This window comes from Dendrobates tinctorius, unplaced genomic scaffold, assembly GCF_039654945.1.
Source record: "Dendrobates tinctorius isolate UK_male_01 unplaced genomic scaffold, ASM3965494v1 ptg000022l, whole genome shotgun sequence".
Taxonomy (NCBI): Eukaryota; Metazoa; Chordata; class Amphibia; order Anura; family Dendrobatidae; genus Dendrobates; species Dendrobates tinctorius.
Window position 1 is genome coordinate 50866698 of NW_027361690.1, and position 21891 is coordinate 50888588.

At 42.6% G+C, this 21891-nt stretch overlaps 1 protein-coding gene across 1 annotated transcript in view; it reads left to right on the top strand.

Annotated features, from left to right (window-relative positions):
• HAPLN3 (hyaluronan and proteoglycan link protein 3) overlaps positions 1 to 21891 on the top strand; it is a 69252-nt gene that overhangs the window by 21476 nt on the left and 25885 nt on the right. Inside the window, exons 2-3 of the mRNA XM_073568709.1 lie at positions 4719 to 4876; positions 19371 to 19742. Coding sequence (XP_073424810.1) covers positions 4756 to 4876; positions 19371 to 19742 — 493 coding nt within the window. The 5' untranslated portion in view covers positions 4719 to 4755. The remainder of the gene's footprint in view (positions 1 to 4718; positions 4877 to 19370; positions 19743 to 21891) is intronic.

Consider the following 21891-nt stretch of genomic DNA (forward strand, 5'->3'; position numbering starts at 1 on the left):
CTCTTTTGTTGCCTCCTTCTATAGACCAGTAGTGTATGGTTGTTCATGTTTTACTTCTGTGCATATATTTATTGCTTTGCTCCTCCATGTGCCTAGAATTACTGAATTTGACCTGATCATTTTGCAGAACTGTGAATAAAAAGTCCAGGTGTTCTCACTATAATACATAAGACTAATTGTTTGACTTTAATCATTACCGTGTATCATATTTTAAAAGAACCTTTAGAGATGAATAATAGGCTGACAAATTAGTAGCCAGAGCAGGTCTTTTGCCTTAATTCATTGGGGAGCCCTTTAATTTTGTAATCTGTAAGGAATGTAAGTACATTGCCACTGCCCTATCTCTGTTGTATACAATGAAGTCAGACATCAATTAGAAATCTGCTCCTAGACATGAAGATAAAGTTCATAAAGTAATGTTCGAGTACATCAACACCCTATCAGCTTGGTAGAAAACCAAACCATCCATTTTTTCTAACTTTAAAATCCTATTTAAAGAGAACCTGTCATCAGGATTTGGTGTGCACTGGCACTAGAATGCTGAGTAAATCCTTACCTTTCTTGTACAGATCTGTTTTGTTGTTTTAGAGAAATCCATAGTTGAAATTATATGCTAATGAGATGCAAGTGCAGTGGGTGGGCCCTGATCTTACAGTGCTCCTGCCATCTCTTCATGTTCCTTGCTGGTGCACACACAGCTCCGATTAGCTGTTTCAAACAAACATCTGGTTTATTAAATGTCCATAAACCATTCAGCTTAATAAAACAAGACAGCATCTTTTGGGCAAGAAAGGTATAACAAAACAAAAAAGGGAAAATAAACAGTCCATACATAACACGGGCTCCCCAGTTTAAATGTCAGTCCTAGATGTAGCCTCTAGCAGAGGCTGAGACACACAAGCAAGGTCTTTTCACCTTGCACACACAGATCAAAAATGATACAGCTGGATTTCCTTATATCTGCCATGCCACGCTATGGGTTGAGGAAATGTGAGCAGCCAGTCCCACCTTAGCGGGAAATGGTCTGACACTAACCTGAACTTCCTGCCTAAAAGGTAGTACCTTAAAGTTTTCCACTCCCGCTTGATGACTAAATACTCCTCCACGATAGAGTAGTTTTTCTTGAAGGAAGACAGTTTCCGACTCGGGTACATAATCGAGTATTATTCGCTTTTCTGTTCCTGAGACAAGATGGCCTCTAATCCGACATCTGATGTGTGCATCTGAACCACAAACTCCTTGGAGAAGTCCGAAGCCACCAACATGGGCCGATTAGACAAGGCTAGCTTCAGCTCCTGGAATGTTGTCTTAGATTCCGAAGACCATTTGGCCATAGCTGACTTCATACCCTTAAAGAGGTCCGTCCAAGGTTAGGGTTGAACTGACGGTAGTAACCAATGATGCCCCGAAACACTCTGACTTGTTTCTTTAAAAGTGGTTGTGGCCTATTCAGGATTGCGTTAAACTTTTTGAATTGTTGTTTGACTTCGCCCCTGCCTATGACAAATCCCAAGTACGTGGCTTCTTCCATCCCTATGGCACATTTCTTCGTGTTGATGGAAAACCCTGCTTGCCTTAATCTGACAATACCCTTTTCTGAGGTCTAGAGTGGTAATTTACCGGGCTGGCCCCAGTCTTTCAATGAGCTTGTCGATGTGGGGCATTGGATATGTGTCAAATTTAGAAATGCCATTCAGTTTCCGGTAGCCATTGTAGACCCGCCATTCTCCATCTGGTTCAGCACCAAGACAATGAGACTGGACCAGCTGCTCTTGAATATTCTTTTCACCTCCTTTAAGATTGCCTCTCAGCGAGCTTCAGGAATCCGCTATGAATTCAAATTCACCTGGGCATGAGGCTCCATGAGGTCTTCATGTTTTTTTGACCTGAGTACAACCTAGAACTCTGAAAACAGGTCTCACTTCTGATGAAGCAATTCTCAACACTGCTGCTTCTAGGCAGATGAGAGCATCTCTGCCACTTTGACATCTTTCACGTCATCGTCGGACTTGCCATGTCTTGACCAGATTATCATGGTACACCTAGTAGGGCCTTCTACTCCCCTCTTGGTGGACTTTATAATTGACCATGAATGTTTTCGACAACTTCATAGGGGCCCTGCCATTTGGCCAGAAATTTGCTCTCTGCCATGAGTACCAGTAATAGTACCCGATCTGCAGGGTTGAACTGTCTCATCCTTGCTGACAGATTGTATACTCATCACTTTGCCTCTTGTGCCTGGAGGAGGTGCTTTCTCACAATGGTCATTACTTCAGCAATCCTTTTTTGCATTTGGGTGACATGCTCGATCATGCTCCTGTAAGGTCTAGCCTATGCGTCCCAGGTCTGCTTCGCTATGTCGAGGACTTCACTAAGGTGTCGGCCATACAATAGCTCAAACGAGCTCAAATAGCCTGTGGCGGCCTTCGAGACTTCTCAGATGGAGAATAACAGGTGTAACAGTAGACAGACCCAGTCTCGGTCGTCTTTCTCTTTGACCTTCTTAAGCATGGCCTTCAAAGTTTTATCAAAGGGAACCTGTCAGCAGGATTGTGCTGAGTAACCTACAGACATTTTCACATTGGGGCCGTTATACTGATTGCAATTATGCCTTTGTTAATGAAATCTGTCTTGTAGTTGTTTAATCTTTATTTGTAGTTTTCAGTTAATGAAATTCTTGTGCTTCGGGGTGGCCTGTGGGAGGTCTGTATGTGGTACTTTGCTTACATATTAATCTGTATGGCTTATGACAGGTCAATGATCCCTCAGTGACCTGTCCCCTATTTTACATTCTGAATATAATATATAATATGTTTTGAAAAAAAAAATCACATTCAGCAGGCAGGCGGCAGTGCCTGCATTGTAGCATGATTGCATCTATAATATCCATGTATTTTATTTGATGATATACATATCTTCATAAGAAAAAAAACTATCTCAAAATGGAGCCAGCCACGCCTGCACAGTAGCATCTATTGACGATCTGAGAAATGCTACTGTGCAGGCGCCGCTAGCGCCTTCTTGGTCAAAACAGATTTTTTTTTCCTCTATCAAAATGACACCGGCGGCGCCTGTGCAGTAGCATCTATCGGATCGCCGATAGATGCTACTGCGCAGGCTCCGCCAGTACCATCTTGGTGGAGACATTTTTTTTATTCTAGCAAAATGGCGCCGGCATTAGCATCTATCGGAGTGCCGATAGATGCTACTGCGCAGGTGAGTTGGCACCATTTTGAGAGAGAATTTTTTTTCTGAATACATGTATATCACCAAATAAAATAATTCAATGGATATGCCTGCTGAATGTGAATTTTTTTTTCAAAACATATTATATTCAATATATAAAATAAAAGCAGGTCACTGAGGGATCAGTGAACTGTCATAAGCCCATACTGATGAATATGTAAGCAGAGCACCACATAAAGCCCTGCCCACAGGCTGCCCCGAAGCACGAGAATTTAATTAACTGAACACTAGAAATAAAGATTAACCAACAACCACAAGATGGATTTCATCAACCAAGGTATACTTTTAACCCCATAAAAACTGCCAATACGCCTTTTAACAGCAACAATTAAGGGTACTTAAACCACAGCGCCGTTATTTAACAGTACTGAGGAATAAGGGTATAGCGCCCCCCCAGAGTCGGAATTCCTCCGGAGTCTGGGCTACCGGGGGGAGCAAAGACCCCAGAGAACATGATTTGGTTCAGTTTTTACTGATTGGTGTTGCGATCACCATTATTAGGCCGTGGTCATACTTGTGAGAAACTCGCAGAGAGAGTCAAATTCAGAGAGAGAAATAGGGTCCTCCAATCCCCCCCAGTACCTCAGTTGTCCCTGCAACCCCCTGTGAAGTCCCCCGGGTCGCTGGCGTCTTCTTCTGGGGGAAAATGGCAGGTGCATGTGCAGTATGCCAGCTGAGATCTGCCGGCCGGCACCCGGCAGCAATAGGAAATTTTTCCTATTGCTTCATTTTGATCACTGTGATAAGGTCTATCACAGTGACCAAGATAAAAAAAAGTAAATCAAACCCCCCCTTTATCACTCCTTTATTTAGGGAAAAATAGTTAAATAAAAATAATGCATTTATTTCCATTTTCCCATTAGGGATAGAGTTGGGCAGAATGGTGGCTCAGTGGATAGCACTGCAGCCTTGCAGCACTGGAGTCCTGGATTCAAATCCCATCAAGGACAACATCTGCAAAGAGTTTGTATGTTCTCCCCTTGTTTGTGTGGGTTTCCTCCGGGTTCTCCAGTTTCCTCCCACATTCCAAAGGCATACTGATAGGGAATCTAGATTGTGAGCCCCATCGGGGACAGCGATGATAATGTGTGCCAACTGTAATATGCTGTGGAATATGTTAGCGCTTTTTAAAGATTATTATTATATTCTTCAATACAAAAGATGGGGTTAAGTGTGGTCTAAAAAAGCACCCATGGTCAGTGTGAAAATTGTAAAATGTATAATATTGTTAATAAAGTTTCTAAAATGAACAGAAAAAACATTGGCATTATTTTTTGATAAATACATGTAACATAAAACCTGATTTAAACAAGTCAATTTCTGATAATAGTTTCTCTTTAATGCACTTGATTGTTAAAAATAGCCCTACATCTCTAGGGCAGTCTTGATAATGGAAGGTAAAGAAAAACGTCAACTTTAAGGAAGAATATAAATTGGCAAATGTTACGTCCTTGTTTTGTCTTTCTTTTCAGAGACGGTTCATCTGGAGCACAGACCTAGTAAGTCACCATGCAGACGGGAATAGCGGTCTTCCTCATACTGGTCGGCACTTGTCACTGCCTTCCTTTCTATAATGGTTTCTACTATGATCATATCCTGAATAACAAATCTGGAAACGGCAATGGAGACGGTAGGAACCTCAGAAACGCTGCATTTAATTATGATTCATCGCATGATATTGTGTTATTGTGGATGTTTTTTTTTTTTAAAGTGAATATATATATATATATATATATATATATATATATATACTGTATGTGTGTATATATATATATATATATATATATATATTCAATTTAAGGCTCTGACACACTTCAGATTTGTTGGTACATGTGATATTCGTTATTTTTACAGATAGAGCACAAGGCAAATTACATGGAACATGCCTTTTCACTTCCTTTTTTCTGTAGACCCGTTGTCAGCAAGAAAAAAAGAAAAATGGAGACTTGTTCCATCTTGATCCTTGTTGCGGAACAAAGTCAACAATGAAAGTCAATGGCCATTGAGAAAAACCGATAGGACACCGATGTCATCCATGTACTGTCCATATTTTACTATTGGATAGGAAAAGCTAAGATTTTTTTTCATATGAGAAAAATTGATGCAGCAAGGTCTGTAAAAACCGACACATGGGCCAAAAATGGGTCTAACAAACACAAAAAAAAGCTCTGGCATTCATGGAGGTGTGCTGGGAGCAGCTACAGTCATTGCTCAGTATATAGTGATCGGCGGCGGTCACCACACCCCAGCACTTTGACAGCTTGCTCTGCACAGATGCACTGAACCGTGAACTGTCAATCGAAGTGCCAGTGTGTGCTTACAGCCGCCATTTACTGTATACTGAACTGTGACTGAAGGAGCGCCAGAACACCACTATGATTGAAGACAGGAGACAGTCAGGAGGGCTAAGGTTCATTTTCTCCCAGGAGCCGTGCACTCAGTAAAGCGGCCAAGCAGCCTATTAATGCTATTAAACCTATATCTGCTGGTTATCAACTTTTGGGGACATGACAGGTTCCCTTTAAAAAATACCTACATAGACCATAATAGGTGTTGGATTATCGCAATCTGCTACTATAATATATTATGCTTATATTTGGTTCAGAGTTATATAAGGTTATCACTGTTCATAGAAAGGCTTTGTTTTTTAGTTAGGCCTCCTTCACACATCCATTTCTTTGGTTCGCGTGCTGTCCATTTTTTAAGTTCCGCAAATATGGACACACAAACGCCAATGGTTTTCTATGGTGGTGCGCACATGTCAGTTTTTTCACATGGACCATGTGTCCGTGTGAAAAACTCGCAGACATGTTCTTTTTTCCAGCAGCACGGAGGAAATGTTTACCAAATACGTGAACACGTGTAATTTTTTTGGGAAACCACTTGGTGAAAGAGGGTGTCTGTGTTTTATTTTAAAATAGTCAGACACCCCCATTACTTATCCTGTAAATAAAAATCAATAAACACACACAGAAAAGTGCTTTATTTTAAAATAAAAACCCAGACACCCACTTTCATAAATATATTTCTCCCCAGAAACCCACGTAGGTCCACCGTAATCCAGATAGATGTCACATGACGTTCCCTGACTCTTTTACATCCGGAGGCTGTGATGAGCGGTGACATCAGTAACATTACTACTCACCATGGCCGCCGGAACACAATGAGATTAGCATGAGAATCGGCGTCAGTGACTCCCTTAGGCTATGTGCACACGTATGCAGAAATTTCTGCATAAAAACCGGACTCCCTTCCCAGAAAACGCATGTTTTTTTCAGCGCGTTTTCTGCGAAAAAAATGCACGTTTTTTATGCGCTTTTTTCCGCGCGTTTCCAGACCCATATAAAATAGCTAGAAAAGTGGAATTTTCCGCGAAATTAATGAGCATGCTGCGTTTTTTACCGCAAAGCGTTTTTTTCACGGTAAAAAACATCAATATGCACAAAAAGTGCAAAATGCATAGAAATGAATGTGAAGCGTTTTTTGAGCGGATTTTTTGGCAAATCCGTGAAAAGAACGCAAAAAAAATGCTACGTGTGAACACAGCCTTAAGGTTACCGCAGGTCAAAACTGGCCAGGTCATTCGCTGTCTTCTGCGCGTGAGCTGGCCATCTTTGAACTGCAGTAACCTTAATGACATCAACAGTTTTCACTGCTGTTGGTTCTTCTGCTACTCTCAGTTTGGTCCGATGGCCATGGTGAGTGGTAACATTACTGATGTCACCACTCATAGCAGTCTCCGGATGTAACTGAGTCGGGGATCGTTATGAGACATTGATATGGATTACAGCGTGCCTGCGGGTGAGTTTTTTAGGGAAATAACTTGGTGAAAGAGTTAAATAGTTAAATAACTGGTTGAAAGAGTTAAAATAAAGGACTTTTCTTTGTGTGTGTTTATTGATTTTTACTTACAGGGTTAGTAATGGGGGTGTCTGACTGACACCTCTCCATTATTAACCCCAGGGCTTTTTGACAAATCACAGCTGTCATCAACCCTATATATTACCCAAATTGCACAAAACCAATTGGCATATCTAATGTGATGCACCAATTCTGGGGCAGCTGTGGGCTTCTATTTTTTGGCTGGGGAGGGTTGAGTAACCACGGACTGTCCCAGACTGATAAAAGAAGCCCTCATCTGACTGCTTTATCTGCTCTGGTTTTAAAAAAAAATAGGGCGGACCCCACACCGGTTTTTAAAATTATTTGCTACATAAAAACACTCCAAAAACAGTGTCTGTCTAGCTCTCTATAATAATAATAATCTTTATTTTTATATAATCTTTATTTTTATATAGCGCTAACATATTCCGCAGCGCTTTACAGTTTGCACACATTATCACTCTATCTATCTCTGTCCCTCTAGCTATCTATGTCCCTCATCGCTATGTATCTCTATTTCTGAACATCTTTAATACATAACACGTTTTAATTTCTGTGCTACATTTCATTCCACATGGACTGTTAATGAGAAATCAGCATTTGAATTGAAATGCAAATGAGGCTGAAGGACTATGGTAGATCTGAAGCTTTTTTCACTCCTGTTCCATTCCCCGTCCAGCACCGCTTCCTCCTGCTTAACAACCCCTTTGCCTGAAGTCACACAGTATAGAAATTGTCAATCTGGCAGGAGAAGGTGGCCCTGGGTGGGGAATAAAGCTGGAGTGACAGAGGTTTCAGAACTACAAAAAGTTCTTCGGTCTCATTTGCATATCAATTCAAACACTGGTTTCTCAGGAATGGAGGAATGGACTGTGTAAGTAATGGAATTCTTGGACATGTCATTGACAGAGCTACATGAACATAGAAATAGTTTGGGGGTGAAATCCTGCTGACAGGTTCCTTTTGAAGAGGCTGTCTGGCCTTAGGCTACAAGTCTGCAGTCACTCTTTGTGACTGCATACTTGTTAATCCTCACATCTCACACAGTGAGCACTGTAAGGGCCCCGTCAAACACAGCAAGATCACTAGCATGCTGGTATCTAGGGTAAACAGCGGGTATCCAAGAGACGCGCGGCTCTTAGTTACCCAATGTTTACGTTGGAAACCAGCGTGCACGCTGGTATCTAGGGTAAACAGTGGGTATCCAAGAGCCGCGCGGCTCTTAGATACCCGCTGTTTACATTGGAAACCAGCTTGCTCGCTGGCCCTGATCGCTGGAGGGGCTGTCTATGTGACAGCTCACCAGCGATCAGCCTAACACTGTCCCAGCGATCCCATCCATGTCGGATCGTTGTGGGATCGCTGGGACATCGTTATGTGTAACGGGGCCTTAAGGGTTTTCCAATTCTGGTGTTGCGTACGTGACCACAGGTATGTGATTTGTATACATGCAGTCATGTGCCGACCACAGTTGCATGGCTTCGCTCAACGCAAGCGTATTGAGCGAGGCCGGACGCGTCTAGTCGAAATGCGGATGGAAGTATGCAAATCTCATACTTGCAGTCACATGACCGCCCACTCGGCACTGGCACTTGAGATTAACAAGTCTGCAGATGACTGTCAGATGTCTTCAGACTGTTATTTCCGGAGACTTTGCAGTAGAATGTCTGTGTCTGCCTCCTCCTCCCTCTTCTCTCTATAGACCTTTATAAGCACCTACTGCCTTTACTTATCTCAGCAATGGGGAAATCTGTATTCAGTGAAGACAGATTTTACCTTTGAATTGAGAATTTTGAGAATGAAAGATTAGTCCAGTAGGAGAAAGAAGATTTCTCTGATTAGATATATTACAAAGTTTCCTAATTTCTTATTTACTATTGATGTATGACACTGAATTTCCTACATTTCTGCTACCATCCTGCTCTCTATACACAATCCTTTAACACATAAAATAATATTTCAATACCAGTCTTCCCCAGCTGGCATATGATATTATATATTTGCTCTATGCACAGTATGTAGATCTAACAAACATCTTGACGGCACAATGTGCCCTGTGTCTGTGCCACCTTCATTGTGTCATAAACAGCTGCAGACAAGCAGAGTAAATGCCCCTCTGGTGAATATGGTCCCTGTTTGCATGGATGTATTGATTCTCTGTAGTTAGAAGTAAGGTGTTCATCTCCCTTCAGCAGGAAATTCTTGGATTAAGTCCAGTCACTTACGAGTGCTGCTGCTGCTCCCACTAATCATGACTTAGACTGTGCCGTTTCCTGAGAATCAGACCTGTGATGGGACAGGTAATGAGCACGTGTGAAGTATACTTTATAGACTGCAGCGATGGCTGAGCCTTCTTACAACGATGGCGATATGTCAAGCTGCCACTCAGCAATGACAGCATTTTCTAACACTCATTACAGTAAGAAATAACCCTGGAAACACTGAAAAGAGGATAATGATGAACGAGTGCCATTTATCACCAGAATGGTGCACATTGACCTCTTCCGTGATATTTGGGGCACATCTCAGTTCTAGAATGGATATACTGTACTGTATGCTTTGTTCAGGTTCAAGTATTTGTGGTATTAGTCTAAAGCAACAAGATTTCTATATGAATTAAATGTAAATGAGTTTATAGGCTCTCTAACGGGGGGCAACCACTTTACCTTATAGATTGAGAAAATCACAACGCTAAAAACTTGCTTGTCACTAATGCAGATTTTACAGGAAAGAATCATATGTATAAAGAGTAGATCCTTATTGTAGGCATATCATGGGCGACTCTTCATCCAATCATATGACAAATATCAGGTAATTGGCACACAGCAACTAAAATTATAATGATGCACTGGACTGAAGACCTGTAGCTCTAACCTTCACAATATAACCTACTGTAATAAAATAAAGTTGTCAAACATTATACTAGAAAAATCCAAGAAAGCAACAAAATAAACTAACAGCCTGCAGTAAACAAATAAATAGCACTATTGCATTAAATTTATATGGGGTACTTAGTTAACAAAATTTTGATAAAAATAAACCGTAAAAGCCATTCCACCATGTCAAGGTGACCATATTTGGAACTGTCCTAACCTCTAATATTAGAATACTTACCATTTGTCAAGTGACGTACATGTGAATAAGGGTTGAGAAGGACTGAGGCACAGCTAATGGACACCCAGTCAAGGGGAACTGGATGAAATTAAAGTCCAACTCAAAGAAAATGGGAAGCCACACCTTTATCTGAATAGAGAACAAAAAAAAACAAACAAAATCTTAAAGAGATGAACTGGAATATGTTAGTGTGCATGCAGAGTGTAGGCACATATTCACACTGGCCAATAAATAGACAAAGCTCAAGATAAAAACAAAATAAGCTAACACCCTGCAGTAAACAAATAAATAGCTATAGTGCAAGAAAATAATATGGGATGCTTAGTTAATATAATTTTGGTAAAAAATTGTAAAAGCCATCCCACCACATCATGGTGACCCTATTCGGGATGGTCCTGACCTCTAGTATTAAAAGCTTACCATTTGTCAAGTGACGTACATGTGCATAAGGGCTGAGAAGGATTGAGACCTGGCTAATGGGCACCCAGCCATGTGGAACTATAAGAATGTAATGTCCAGCTCAAAGAAAAAACATTATTCTAGGTCAGAATCGGTTTTAATTCTCTTGTAATTTGTTTCCATTCACCAACATCAAACAGATCTCTAAATACGCTGACTCACAAATTATGTTGGAAATTACTTGTTAATTCAATATCAATGTTTTTATCCTCTCAATATATTCCAATGTATTATATGGCATTGTGTACTTATAATTGCTCATTTTGCCATTCTACCCAGCTAATTCTTCTCTTTTTCTTTGCTCTATGTAGAAATAGGAAGTCTCTTGTTCCTGCATTTATCATCTCCTCTTCAACTCCTGACTCACCTGCCCCCTCTTGCCCCTGCCAGGGACTTTTGCAAAGGCTCGTGACTCATACAGGGAAAATTGACTTCTTGTTTCTGCATAGAGCTTAGAAGGATTCAGCTAGACAGTTATCATGTGATGTCATAGACCTAATGGAAAACAGAAGAATTAGCTGGGTAGAAAGGCAAAATGAGCAATTGTAAGTGCACACTGCTGTATAATATGATGACTGCAATATATTAAGATGATAAAATTTTTGATGAAAGTGCTCCTTTAAAGGCTATGGACACTTGACATGGAAAAAAATATTTATGTTTGTTAGTGGTTACCGTTAATTAAATTACACTAATTTTCAGTATGCAGTCTCCATTCATTTTTAGGCCCCCCCTGATATGCAGTTTGTAGCCTGACTCAAGTATCAGATTTTTTTCTTGTGGGAGCGTCTCTCCCTGTAATACATGCTAGATGTGAGCTTTGTGTGCTCTGTGTGTTGTATCCAGGGTGCTGAAGTCTTCACTTGATTTCATGCTCCAGCCCAACTCCAATCCAGTGTTTCCTCTCTAATTGCTTTCCTTCTTGAGTATAACCTTTTGTTGGCAGCGGATTATTCAGGATACTCTCCAAGCGTGTGACAACAGAGCTTCATTATTCAGAAACAGTCAGGAACAATATATGATAAGCTTAATAGATCAGAAATAAATCATTTGTGTGTCTCTATCTGTGCATCATTTACAGCAGGCTGCTTCTCTCATACACAGACACAGGAAAACAGGAAATACAGTCACATGCTCTCCCTGTTTGGGCCTCTGGGAGTTTTTTTTGTTCTAACTTTATAAACAGCATACAAATTTAGCAAGTAAACACTCATAGACAGGAATGGAGTTGTTGCACCAAACATATTCCAACACTTTTTTTATTTTCCTGCCAAGAAACACTGCCCTCTTTCTTTTACAGATCTCTGCAGAACCCTTTCCCAATGCTGTCAGCATCACTGAGAGCATAGAGAAACAGGAAGCTTTTAAGAACACTGTGTCATATTAATGCAGGCAGGGGCGGACACAGACTGTAGTGGGCCCCTGTGCAAGAAATTTTTCGGGCCCCCCCCCCCCTACTAGCAGCAGATCCGGCACCTCTGCCGCCTAACGGGCGACTTGTGGCACCGATCCGGCAAGCCCCATTCATTCTCTATCGGGCCGGTCGCGGCAAGTGCAGTTGTGCTAGATCCGCGTTACATGGTGCCACTAAAATATACAGCGGATATGCTGCGTTTTTTTAGAGCGGTTAAATCTACAAATCTCAAAATAAAATTAAAATAATTTCGCGCACAAAAACCTCACTATACTCAAAAATTTATTAAAACAAAATAAAAAAAAACAAAATCACTGCATTGAGGGAAAAAAAAGTTACAATTTACTCAACATACATATATACTGTATATGCCTAAAGAAATCTCATAGGAAAAAATTTTTAAGCATATAAAATAGATATAGTGCTATATCTCTAAAACGCTGACAATATATTCAATGAACTTAAAAAGAGATCAAAAAATGTATGTATATCCCACCACCTAAGATAAATGAAAAATGTTATTGCTAAAATGTCATCCAACCATAAGGAAATTCCTAGGAGTAACCAAATAATGGTTGCGGAGAGAATGGCAGATTGATTGCATTCACATGGAGATTGCCCCGGCCAGTGGCAACATCTCCTGCCAAATAATTCAAATAAACTTTCTATGTTAAAAGTACCTTGAAAGTCCCGAAAGAAGTCTGAAAGCCAAAGCCAGCTATTAGCAAGCAACTGCGGTACCTATGGTCTGTAATTGCCGCTCCGTTAAATGCTGTGTCTCCGTTCTCTGAAATGAAGAAACCAGGACCTGGTGTGACGCCGATAGCACGTGTTCAGCCGCGCTCAGACTGTATAGTGCTGCATCTCCGTTAACTGCGGTGTCTCCGCTCCCTGAGATGAGGAGAGCAGGACCTAGCGTGACGCTACAATCACGTGTTCAAATACAGTCCAAGGTGAAACACCAATGCTGGAGAGCGGTGCGGCCTGTATCTCTATAACAAACAAGAGACACTCATGCCGATTAGTTGCAAAAGAGATCCCGGTCATCCAGATTAGCAGCTACAAATCTGCTGTTGGATAGGTAGAGGCCGATTCCAGCGTACCACGAGTGGCCACGTGTCCAAAGTATGCTGCTGGCTAATTAAAGTATGGGTTGCAGAAAGGACCAAAAAACATCCAACGCATTTCGGAAAGAACGCTTTCCTTCATCAGGGCACTGATCCGGGAAGTCCCATTCATTCTCTATCGGGCTTGCGGCCGGTCGCGGCAATTGCAGATGTGCTAGATCCGCGTTACATGGTGCCACTAAAATATACAGCGGATATGCTGCGTTTTTTTAGAGCGGTTAAATCTACACAATGTCAATTTTTGCTGCGGATTTTCCCACCGTAAATGTACTGTATATCTAATATTGAGGCTATGCAGGGCTGGTTATAATATCTGTAGGGTGCTGCTGGGCTGTATTTATTATTTCCCAGTTGCAGCCTCCAAATAACATATATAGCCCACTAGCCCAGCATTGCCTCTAGTTGTTAATATATACAGCCCAGCACAGCCTCCAAATAAAATATGGTATACAGCACAGCATAGCCTTCAGTTAATATATACAGCCCAGCACAGCCTTCAGGTAATATATACAGCCCACCACAGCCTCCAGGTGATATATACAGCCCAGCACAGCCTCCAGTTAATATATACAGCCCAGCACAGACTCCAGTTAATATATACAGTATAGCAACAGCCTTCAGGTAATATATACAGCACCCAGCACAGACTCCAGGTAATATATAATACAGCCCAGCAAAGCCTCCAGTTAATATATACAGTTCAGCATAGCTTTAAGGTAATAGATACAGTCCAGCATAGCCTTCAGGTAATATATACAGCCCAGCATAGCCTCTAAATAATACATATAGCCCAAGACAGCCTCCAGGTAATATGTATAGGCACCCCCGTTTCCCTTTGTTTCATAATGCTCTCCCCCAAATGCAGTCTACTTTTGGCATAGTGCTTCTCGCCCTATGTGCCCCCCCGGTTTATGCTGCTTCTCCCTCTATGTGGGCCGCCTGATTCAGGTTTCTTCTCCCCCCATGAGCCGCCCCATTCATGAGCAGCCAAGCCTCTCTCCCAGGGGCCCAACATTCATGAGCAGCCAGTAATCTCCCCCAGGGCCCCCCCATTCATGAGCAGCCAAGGCCATGCTTCTCCCCAGGCCAGGGCCCCCCATTCATGAGCAGCCAGGCCATCCTTCTCCCCAGGCCAGGGCTTCCCATTCATGAGCAGCCAAGGCCATGCTTCTCCCCAGGCCAGGGGACCCCCCATTCATGAGCAGCCAGGCCATGCTTCTCCCAAGGCCAGGGGCCCCCCATTCATGAGCTGCCAGGCCATCATGCTTCAGCTCTCCCCCAGGACGGAGTCCCCCAAAATCATGCCTGCCATGCTTCAGTTTTCTCCTCCACCCAAGGAGCCCCCCAAAATCATGCCTGCCTCCTCGGTCCCAGTCCCTCAGTCCTGCTCAGTTCCGGTACTCTTACCTTGTGCAGGCAGGCAGGGCAGGCCGGAGTCCAGACCAAGAGGATCCACACTGTGTACACTCCAGTCTCCAGTCACAGTGTCTGCACTCCGCACATTCCTCCTGACTGAGCTGCTGCTATGGGCAGGGCACGGCACAGCCACACAGACTCAGACAGACACGTGATGTCACACACTGACCTGCGGCTGAACTGCAGCCACCGTCTGGCCGGCGCCACAGGGCAGGCAGTGTGAGTGACAGTCAGACAGTCTGTCTTCCCTCCTCTCCTCCCCTATGGCACTGACGCTGCTGGCTGATCTCTGATGATCTCTCACCTCAGCCCTCAGGGCTGGCTCCTCTGCACTGGGCTGCGCTGGCATGCAGCCTCAGGAGGAGTGAGACCCCTCCAGTTGCCTCTTGCAGGGAGGCTGCTCTCATCTCCTCCTTGCTGGCTCTGCTCAAGTCCACATGGCTAATTTGCATGAATAATTAGCCATGTGAGGCTGGAGGGGCCCGTGCAGCTGGTTCATTGCATGGGGCCCCCATGCAATGAACCGGCTGCACGGGCGGTAGGTCCGCCTCTGAATGTAGGTGTGATTGATAATGCAACTCACTTCATATTCACTTAAAGGGAGTCTGTCAACAGGTTTTTGTTATGTAATCTGACAGCATTATGTAGGTATAGCATTTATGATAGAATCACAGGTTTCTCAGCGGCAGAAAGAGCAGAGATGTAGCGCTTACCGAATAAACTGCATAGGGAACCCGGATACATGGAGTGTGCCATTTGATCAGCTGTCTGGCGCCACAGCTGCATGTGTCATGGCTGTGTCACAGTCCCAACACATGCATGGAGAGCCCAACACACAAGCTATCCATGAATGTGCTGTGACTGTCACACGGCCGCGACATATGCAGCTGCGGCGCCGATCAGCCAGCACGCTCCATGTATCCAGGTTCCTTATGCAGCTTACTCGGTAAGTGCTACAGCTTACTGAATAAGCCGGGACCCGATCAAATTCGCTCATCTCTACTAGTCAATACACCTGGTATGGAGCTGTAAACAGTGAAGGATTTGCTGCCCTCCAGCACCATGCATTTTTTGGTGGCTGTGCTAGGTGCTGCAGCTAACAACAGCCAAATGAACAGTAAGGCTAAGTGCACACGTACCGGAACTCTCGCGGAAATTACCGCGAGAATTCCGGAATTCCAGTCCGCGGGAAAATCGCATTTTAAATTCCCGCGATTTTCCCGCGGAAAAACTAGCATTTTGCAAGCGTATTTAGCTTGCAAAATGCTAGCGTTCTCCAAGCGATCTGGAGCATCGCTGGGAGAACTGATTGACAGGTTGGTCACACTCGTCAAACATAGTGTTTGACGAGTGTGACCAACTTCTTACTACTGAGGCCGCCTATGCAGCATCAGTAGTAAAAGATAAAATGTAAAAAAAAATAAAAAATGGTGTTATTCTTACCCTCCGACGTCCCGCGCAGCCGTTCCCAGTAATCCTTTGTGAAAATGCCCGGGATGGCGTCTGTTCTCGCGGGATCGCGATGTCTCGCGGTAATTCGCGATGACGTCGCGCGAATGACCGTGAGACTTCGCGATCCCGCAAGAACGGACGTCATCGCGGGCATTTTCGCAAAGGATTACTGGGAACGGGAGCGTGAAGAGAAGCGGGAAGGCAGCGCTGGACGTCGGAGGGTGAGAATAACAATATTTTTTATTTTTAAATTCTATTTTTTACAGGGGTATGGTACCTAAAGCCCGGAGGACAGTCTCCTCTCCTCCGGACCGTGGGTACCATCCGCAAATGTTCTGCTTACTTTCCGCATGGTGTGCACAGCCACATGCGGAAAGTAAGCGGAACAATGCATTCCTATGGGTGCGGGATCGCCACGATTCCGCAAATTAATGAGCATGCTGCGGTTTTTACCGCAAAGCGATTCCGCCGCGGTAAAAACCGCAGCATTAGCACAGCATTGCGGAATCCCATAGGAATGCATGGATGCTTATTTTTCACGTTTTCGCGGCAAAATCGCGCGGTTAAAACAGCCGCGGGAACGCGAAAAAAATGCCACGTGTGAACTCAGCCTAATACTAAGCCCAGCCACAAATGGTTTTGTTCTAGACCACCAATCAGCTGGTTAAAGGGGGACCTGGGAGTTGGATTCCCACCAAAATATTATTGATTCTAAGAATATGAGTCTCTCACTTGTTCACAATTGCTACTTTTCCATACTATTGTAGCCTGGAGGACTTATTTGCTTAACGCTACTTTCCCACCATGTGTATTTTTTAGGGATTTTGATGTTGCAGATTTTCTACAACATTTTTGCCCCAATTAATTTAGATTACTTGCATTTTTTCATAGAGGTTTTGAGAGCGTTCTTATGGCGATTTTGATGCTGAAAGATTTGTCTGTTTTTGTATCTCTTGTTTTTTTTAAAAAGCTGCTGAGTTTTTGATATATTTATCAGACTATATTATGGGACTGCTATTCAGGCAGGTTTTCTGATGGTGATCCTACATAGGATCTGGGTACAATAATGAACATGTTGTGAGATCGTGATGAGGACGAGAAGCAGCAAGGTCTCCGCTATTTCTTTGTCTGGAGATTGGTGTGGTCGTGTGATTTGCTGGCACGAGGATCAGACGCCGCTGTCGGTATTCTGCTAGGATTGGCATTAGTTTTGCTTCCTGGCCTTGTTCCTTAGTTGGAGACAGCTGGTGAAAAATACTGGCCAGAGTGCTACAAAAATAAAAATGATAATGTAAAACATACTTTGTGTAGCCGTTCACAGGCATGGCACTAAAACATGTTTTAAAAGAATTGCTAAAAAAAAAATCTGAAATGATAAGAGTTAATAATAATAATAATAATAATAATTTTATTTCTATAGAGCCGACATATTCCGCAGCACTTTACGTTATAAAGGGGACTTGTACAGATGATAGACATTACAGCATAACAATAATCACATAGATCATAACAGATACCAAGAGGAATGTGGGCCCTGCTCGCCAGCTTACAATCTATGAGAAAAAAGGTAGACACGAAAGGTGGGTGGTAACAGTTGCCCTGATTGTTCGGACCAGCCATAGTGTAAGAATCGGGTGGTCATGTAATGCTGCATGAACAGGTTATCATCCTGAATATGAACAGTACAGACACAGTGGGCTATTAAATGCATAAAGCATGTGCAAACATGATACAAGGAACCTGGTTATGGTAAAAACTTTGAATGGGCAACACAGGGATAGATAGATTATTGTGTTGAGGCGGAAAGCCAGTCTGAAGAAATTCGTTTTTAGGGCACGCTTAAAAGTGTGGGGATTGGGTATTAATCGCATTAACCTGGGTAGTGCATTCCAAAGAGTTGGCGCAGAACGTGAGAAGTCTTGGAGACGGGAGTGGGAGGTTCTGATTAATGAGGATGCTAACCTCAGGTCATTAGTAGAACTGAGGGCACGAGTAGGGTGGTAGACTGAGACGAGGGAGGAGATGAGGGTGGTGCTGAGCCGTGGAGTGCTTTGTGGGTAAGGGTAATAAGTTTGTACTGAATTCTGGAGTGGATAGGTAACCAGTGTAATGACTGGCACAAGGTAGAGGTATCAGTATAACGATTGGTGAGGAATATGATCCTGGCTCAGCATTCAAGACAGATTGGAGAGGGGAGAGTTTGGTAAGAGGGAGATCATCCTAAGAGTTAACTCGCAATATTTTCCATATACCCATTGTTATATTTGAGAATTAACCAAATGTATCTTCACTAACAATAGGTGTTACAAGTAAGCTATGGGAACTGGTTAGGTGTAGCACAAAATTATTATCCAGTCATGACCCTCATTTCTTGAGTTTGTGGAATCTGCCACACAAATTGCACATTTCCAACTTTCCTAGATTCACACTTCAATTGTAAAGCTTTATAGATACTTTGTTTAGAATCCTAAATATTTGCTTGTTCTTCTCTGGATTTCAATGAAATACTGGAATTGCTCCCATTCTGTAAACTTAGCAGTTGTTAAAGTTATAAATTGGCTCCCTCTAGTGGTCACTGATGGGAATAGCAGTCAGTGACATTGTGCCAAGTGTTTCAGGCACTTCTGGCAATGTTCTTCGGGAATCAGTAAAGCATTTTGTGCATTGGTAATGTAAGTTTTATTACATTTGATATTTTATAAATAATAGAAATAAAACTGTTAAATTAGTAACATGGCTCCAGGTTGCTAAGTCTCTCCTTAGTTATACATGTCGCCTTATTTGGTATGCCGTGGTATCAGGAAAGCTGTTATGGAGATTGGTTCATAGCAATCTCCTCAGAGGTGCGATGCAGTTAGTGATAAGTGTGAAGAGGGAGACATGAACACTGTAGAATGAAGAATAGGAAATAAAATCCACAGTCCACGTTCACTCCTTCAGTATTTGGTGAGTTTTTTACCTCAGTATTTATAAGCCAAAACCAGGAGTGGAACAATCAGTGGAAAAGTCTAATCACCAATTCTGTACTTATCACCCACTCCGGGTTTTGGCTTACAGTTACTGAGGTAAAAAAAACCTCACCAAATACTGAACGAGTGAACGTGGCATTAATGTATGGGTGGAGTGGGGTGTTTTAAAGTATAAAAAGTGACAAAATATAACAACTTTTCTATGCCATAAAAGTGGCGTACAGCAGTTGCCAAATTCCTCCCATCGTAATTCCAGCTCTAAATTTTCTTCACTTTTGCTTTGTGTTACAGTAATTCAGTTCAATGGTGTGAAACTTGTGGTTAATACTCCAGAAGATGCCCTCTTCGCCTACCGGGGAGGTAACATCACACTGCCATGTACATTCCACTATGAGCCAGAACTACAGTCTCCAAGAAGACTCCGCATCAAATGGGCCAAGCTCCACAAGGATAACACCAAGGAGAAGGATGTGCTAGTGGCCATTGGTTTAAGGCATCGTAGTTTTGGAGAATATAAGGGTCGAGTACATTTACATCAAAAGAAGCCCAATGAGGTGTCCCTGGTTATCACTGATCTACGTCTGGAGGATTATGGAAAGTACAAGTGTGAGGTCATCGATGGACTTGAAGATGAAAGTGGCATTGTGGAACTAGAATTAAGAGGTGAGCAAAGAATATGAGCACACAACATCAGATGATAATGGAGACCTTCTGCCTTATATAAGTTAAAGGGTTTATGCCAAGTTATGAATCTATCCCTTATTCATAGAATAGGGGCTAATTTCACGATTGAACCCTCACCAATCCCAAGAACGAAGATGTGAAGTATGTGTTCATTCTCTGTGGGTCCCAGAGAATGGATGGAGGGGAGGTGTGTTCTCAGGATTGGTGGGGGGTAAACTTGGCAAAAACCCCTAAGACATACTGAGATTTATTGTATTGTATTAGAATAGGGTTAGACTTTCTTCTGCAAAAATATAGAACCAGTTGTAATCTGTCTCTTACTGGACCTCAGGATAATCGATCTTCTCTAAGGCTATGTGCACATGTTGCGGATTCTGCTGCGTTTCCGCAGCGTATTTGGCCCTGCGGAAACGCAGCAGTTCCGCAGTGTACAGTACCATATTAGCCTATGGTAATTAAAATACGCTGTGCTCACGCTGCGGTTTTTTCTGGGCGGTTTTGCTGCAGTTTACAAACCGCAGCATGTCAATTGTTTGTGCGGATTCCGCAGCGGTTTCACACCTTTAACATAGTAGAGGTGTGAAACCGCAGGCTAATCCGCAGGAAAACCGCAGGTCACTTTACCTGCGGTTTTACCCGCGGAACCGCACGGAAAAACCCGCAGGTGAATCCGCAGCGTGTGCACATAGCCTTAACTAGCAACTGATAAATATACTGATCAAAAAGCTGCTGTTAAAATGTGGACCTGATCAGAACATTTTCTAGGGTCTGAATGTAAATGAGAATGTTCCCATTCATTAACATCAAAAAACGATCTTAAAACTGATGAGTGACTGAATGCATATGATATTAGAAAATGACATAAGATGCAGACTGGGTTTTCTTATCTTAATGGATTGTGCACACATTAAGTATTTGCAGTAGTTCTACACCAAAAAACCCTGCATTTTATAGTGCCAGAAACATGAATGAGATACCTGAAATCTCATGCACACTTTGCTTATTTTTTCCTTGCAGATTTAAAATCATTTCCAATCTGTGGCATGTCAGTTCTTTCAGCATTTTTGTAGTCTTTTTCACCAATTCAAATGACTGGGGAGAATATGCATGTAAAAAACGTGTCATACTTCTGTATTTCTTGCCGTGTTTTTCCTTCCAAGAGATGCAGTTTTGGTGCAGAAATTTCTACTGCAAACCTTCATTGTGTGCACACACCCGTAGACTGGACAAAACAATTTGATGAGGCCTGGAGTATATGGCTACTTTGGCCATGACAACCACCAGAGATTTGGCCAGAGACTACAGTGACCGATACTACAACATGTTGGATCTTGGCAACTCGTGGGCTGTAACACAACTACTTTTACTTGCATTGTGCTGTGATGTAGCAGAGGGATTTTTTGGTCTTTAAGCAAAGTCACCGTGCAGCGTTAGTCTAAATTAAAGGTGACTTGTCTCGTTGTGTGGTCTGATCTGTGGACCGCATTCTGTAGAAGGAGAAGCTGAGCAGAATAATAGCTCTGCATACACAGTCATGCAGGAAAGACTGTCAATCATAGATTATTCCTGCCCACTGGACTCCTATACCTAAAAACTCCAGGGATTTCAATGAATAAAATGCAATATTGATGAAAACATTTCTAATAAAATATATAAATCTGATCAGCTCTTCCTGCTCTATCTATAACATCCTGCCTGCAGATCAGACCCCATTGTCAACAAGAAAGGTTCCCTTTAAAATTCAGAGAGGGAAAGAAAGAATTTGTTGATAGTTTCCCTCTAGCCCCAATTTAAGCCTCAAATTTCCATATCCATCACTTAGGACCAGAAGACGTCTTCCACTGAGAATTACAAGGGGAGGAAATACCAGTGCTAATACTACCGGTGCTTCTGTAGACGGGAAGGTGGTTACTGTGATCCCCAGGGAAGTGAAAGAAGTGAGACCAATCACCATCCTGGCTGGGGCGCATATTTTTAAGCAATAGTCTAAACATAAGAACATGGAAGAGGCCAGGAGCCATTTGGTGAGCTGCATTACTTGCTACATGTTCACAGACTTACCAGTGGATAAGCCAAACTTCCCATGCCAGAAATGAAAGCTTGTGTCCCTATTGGAGGAAAAGTTGCA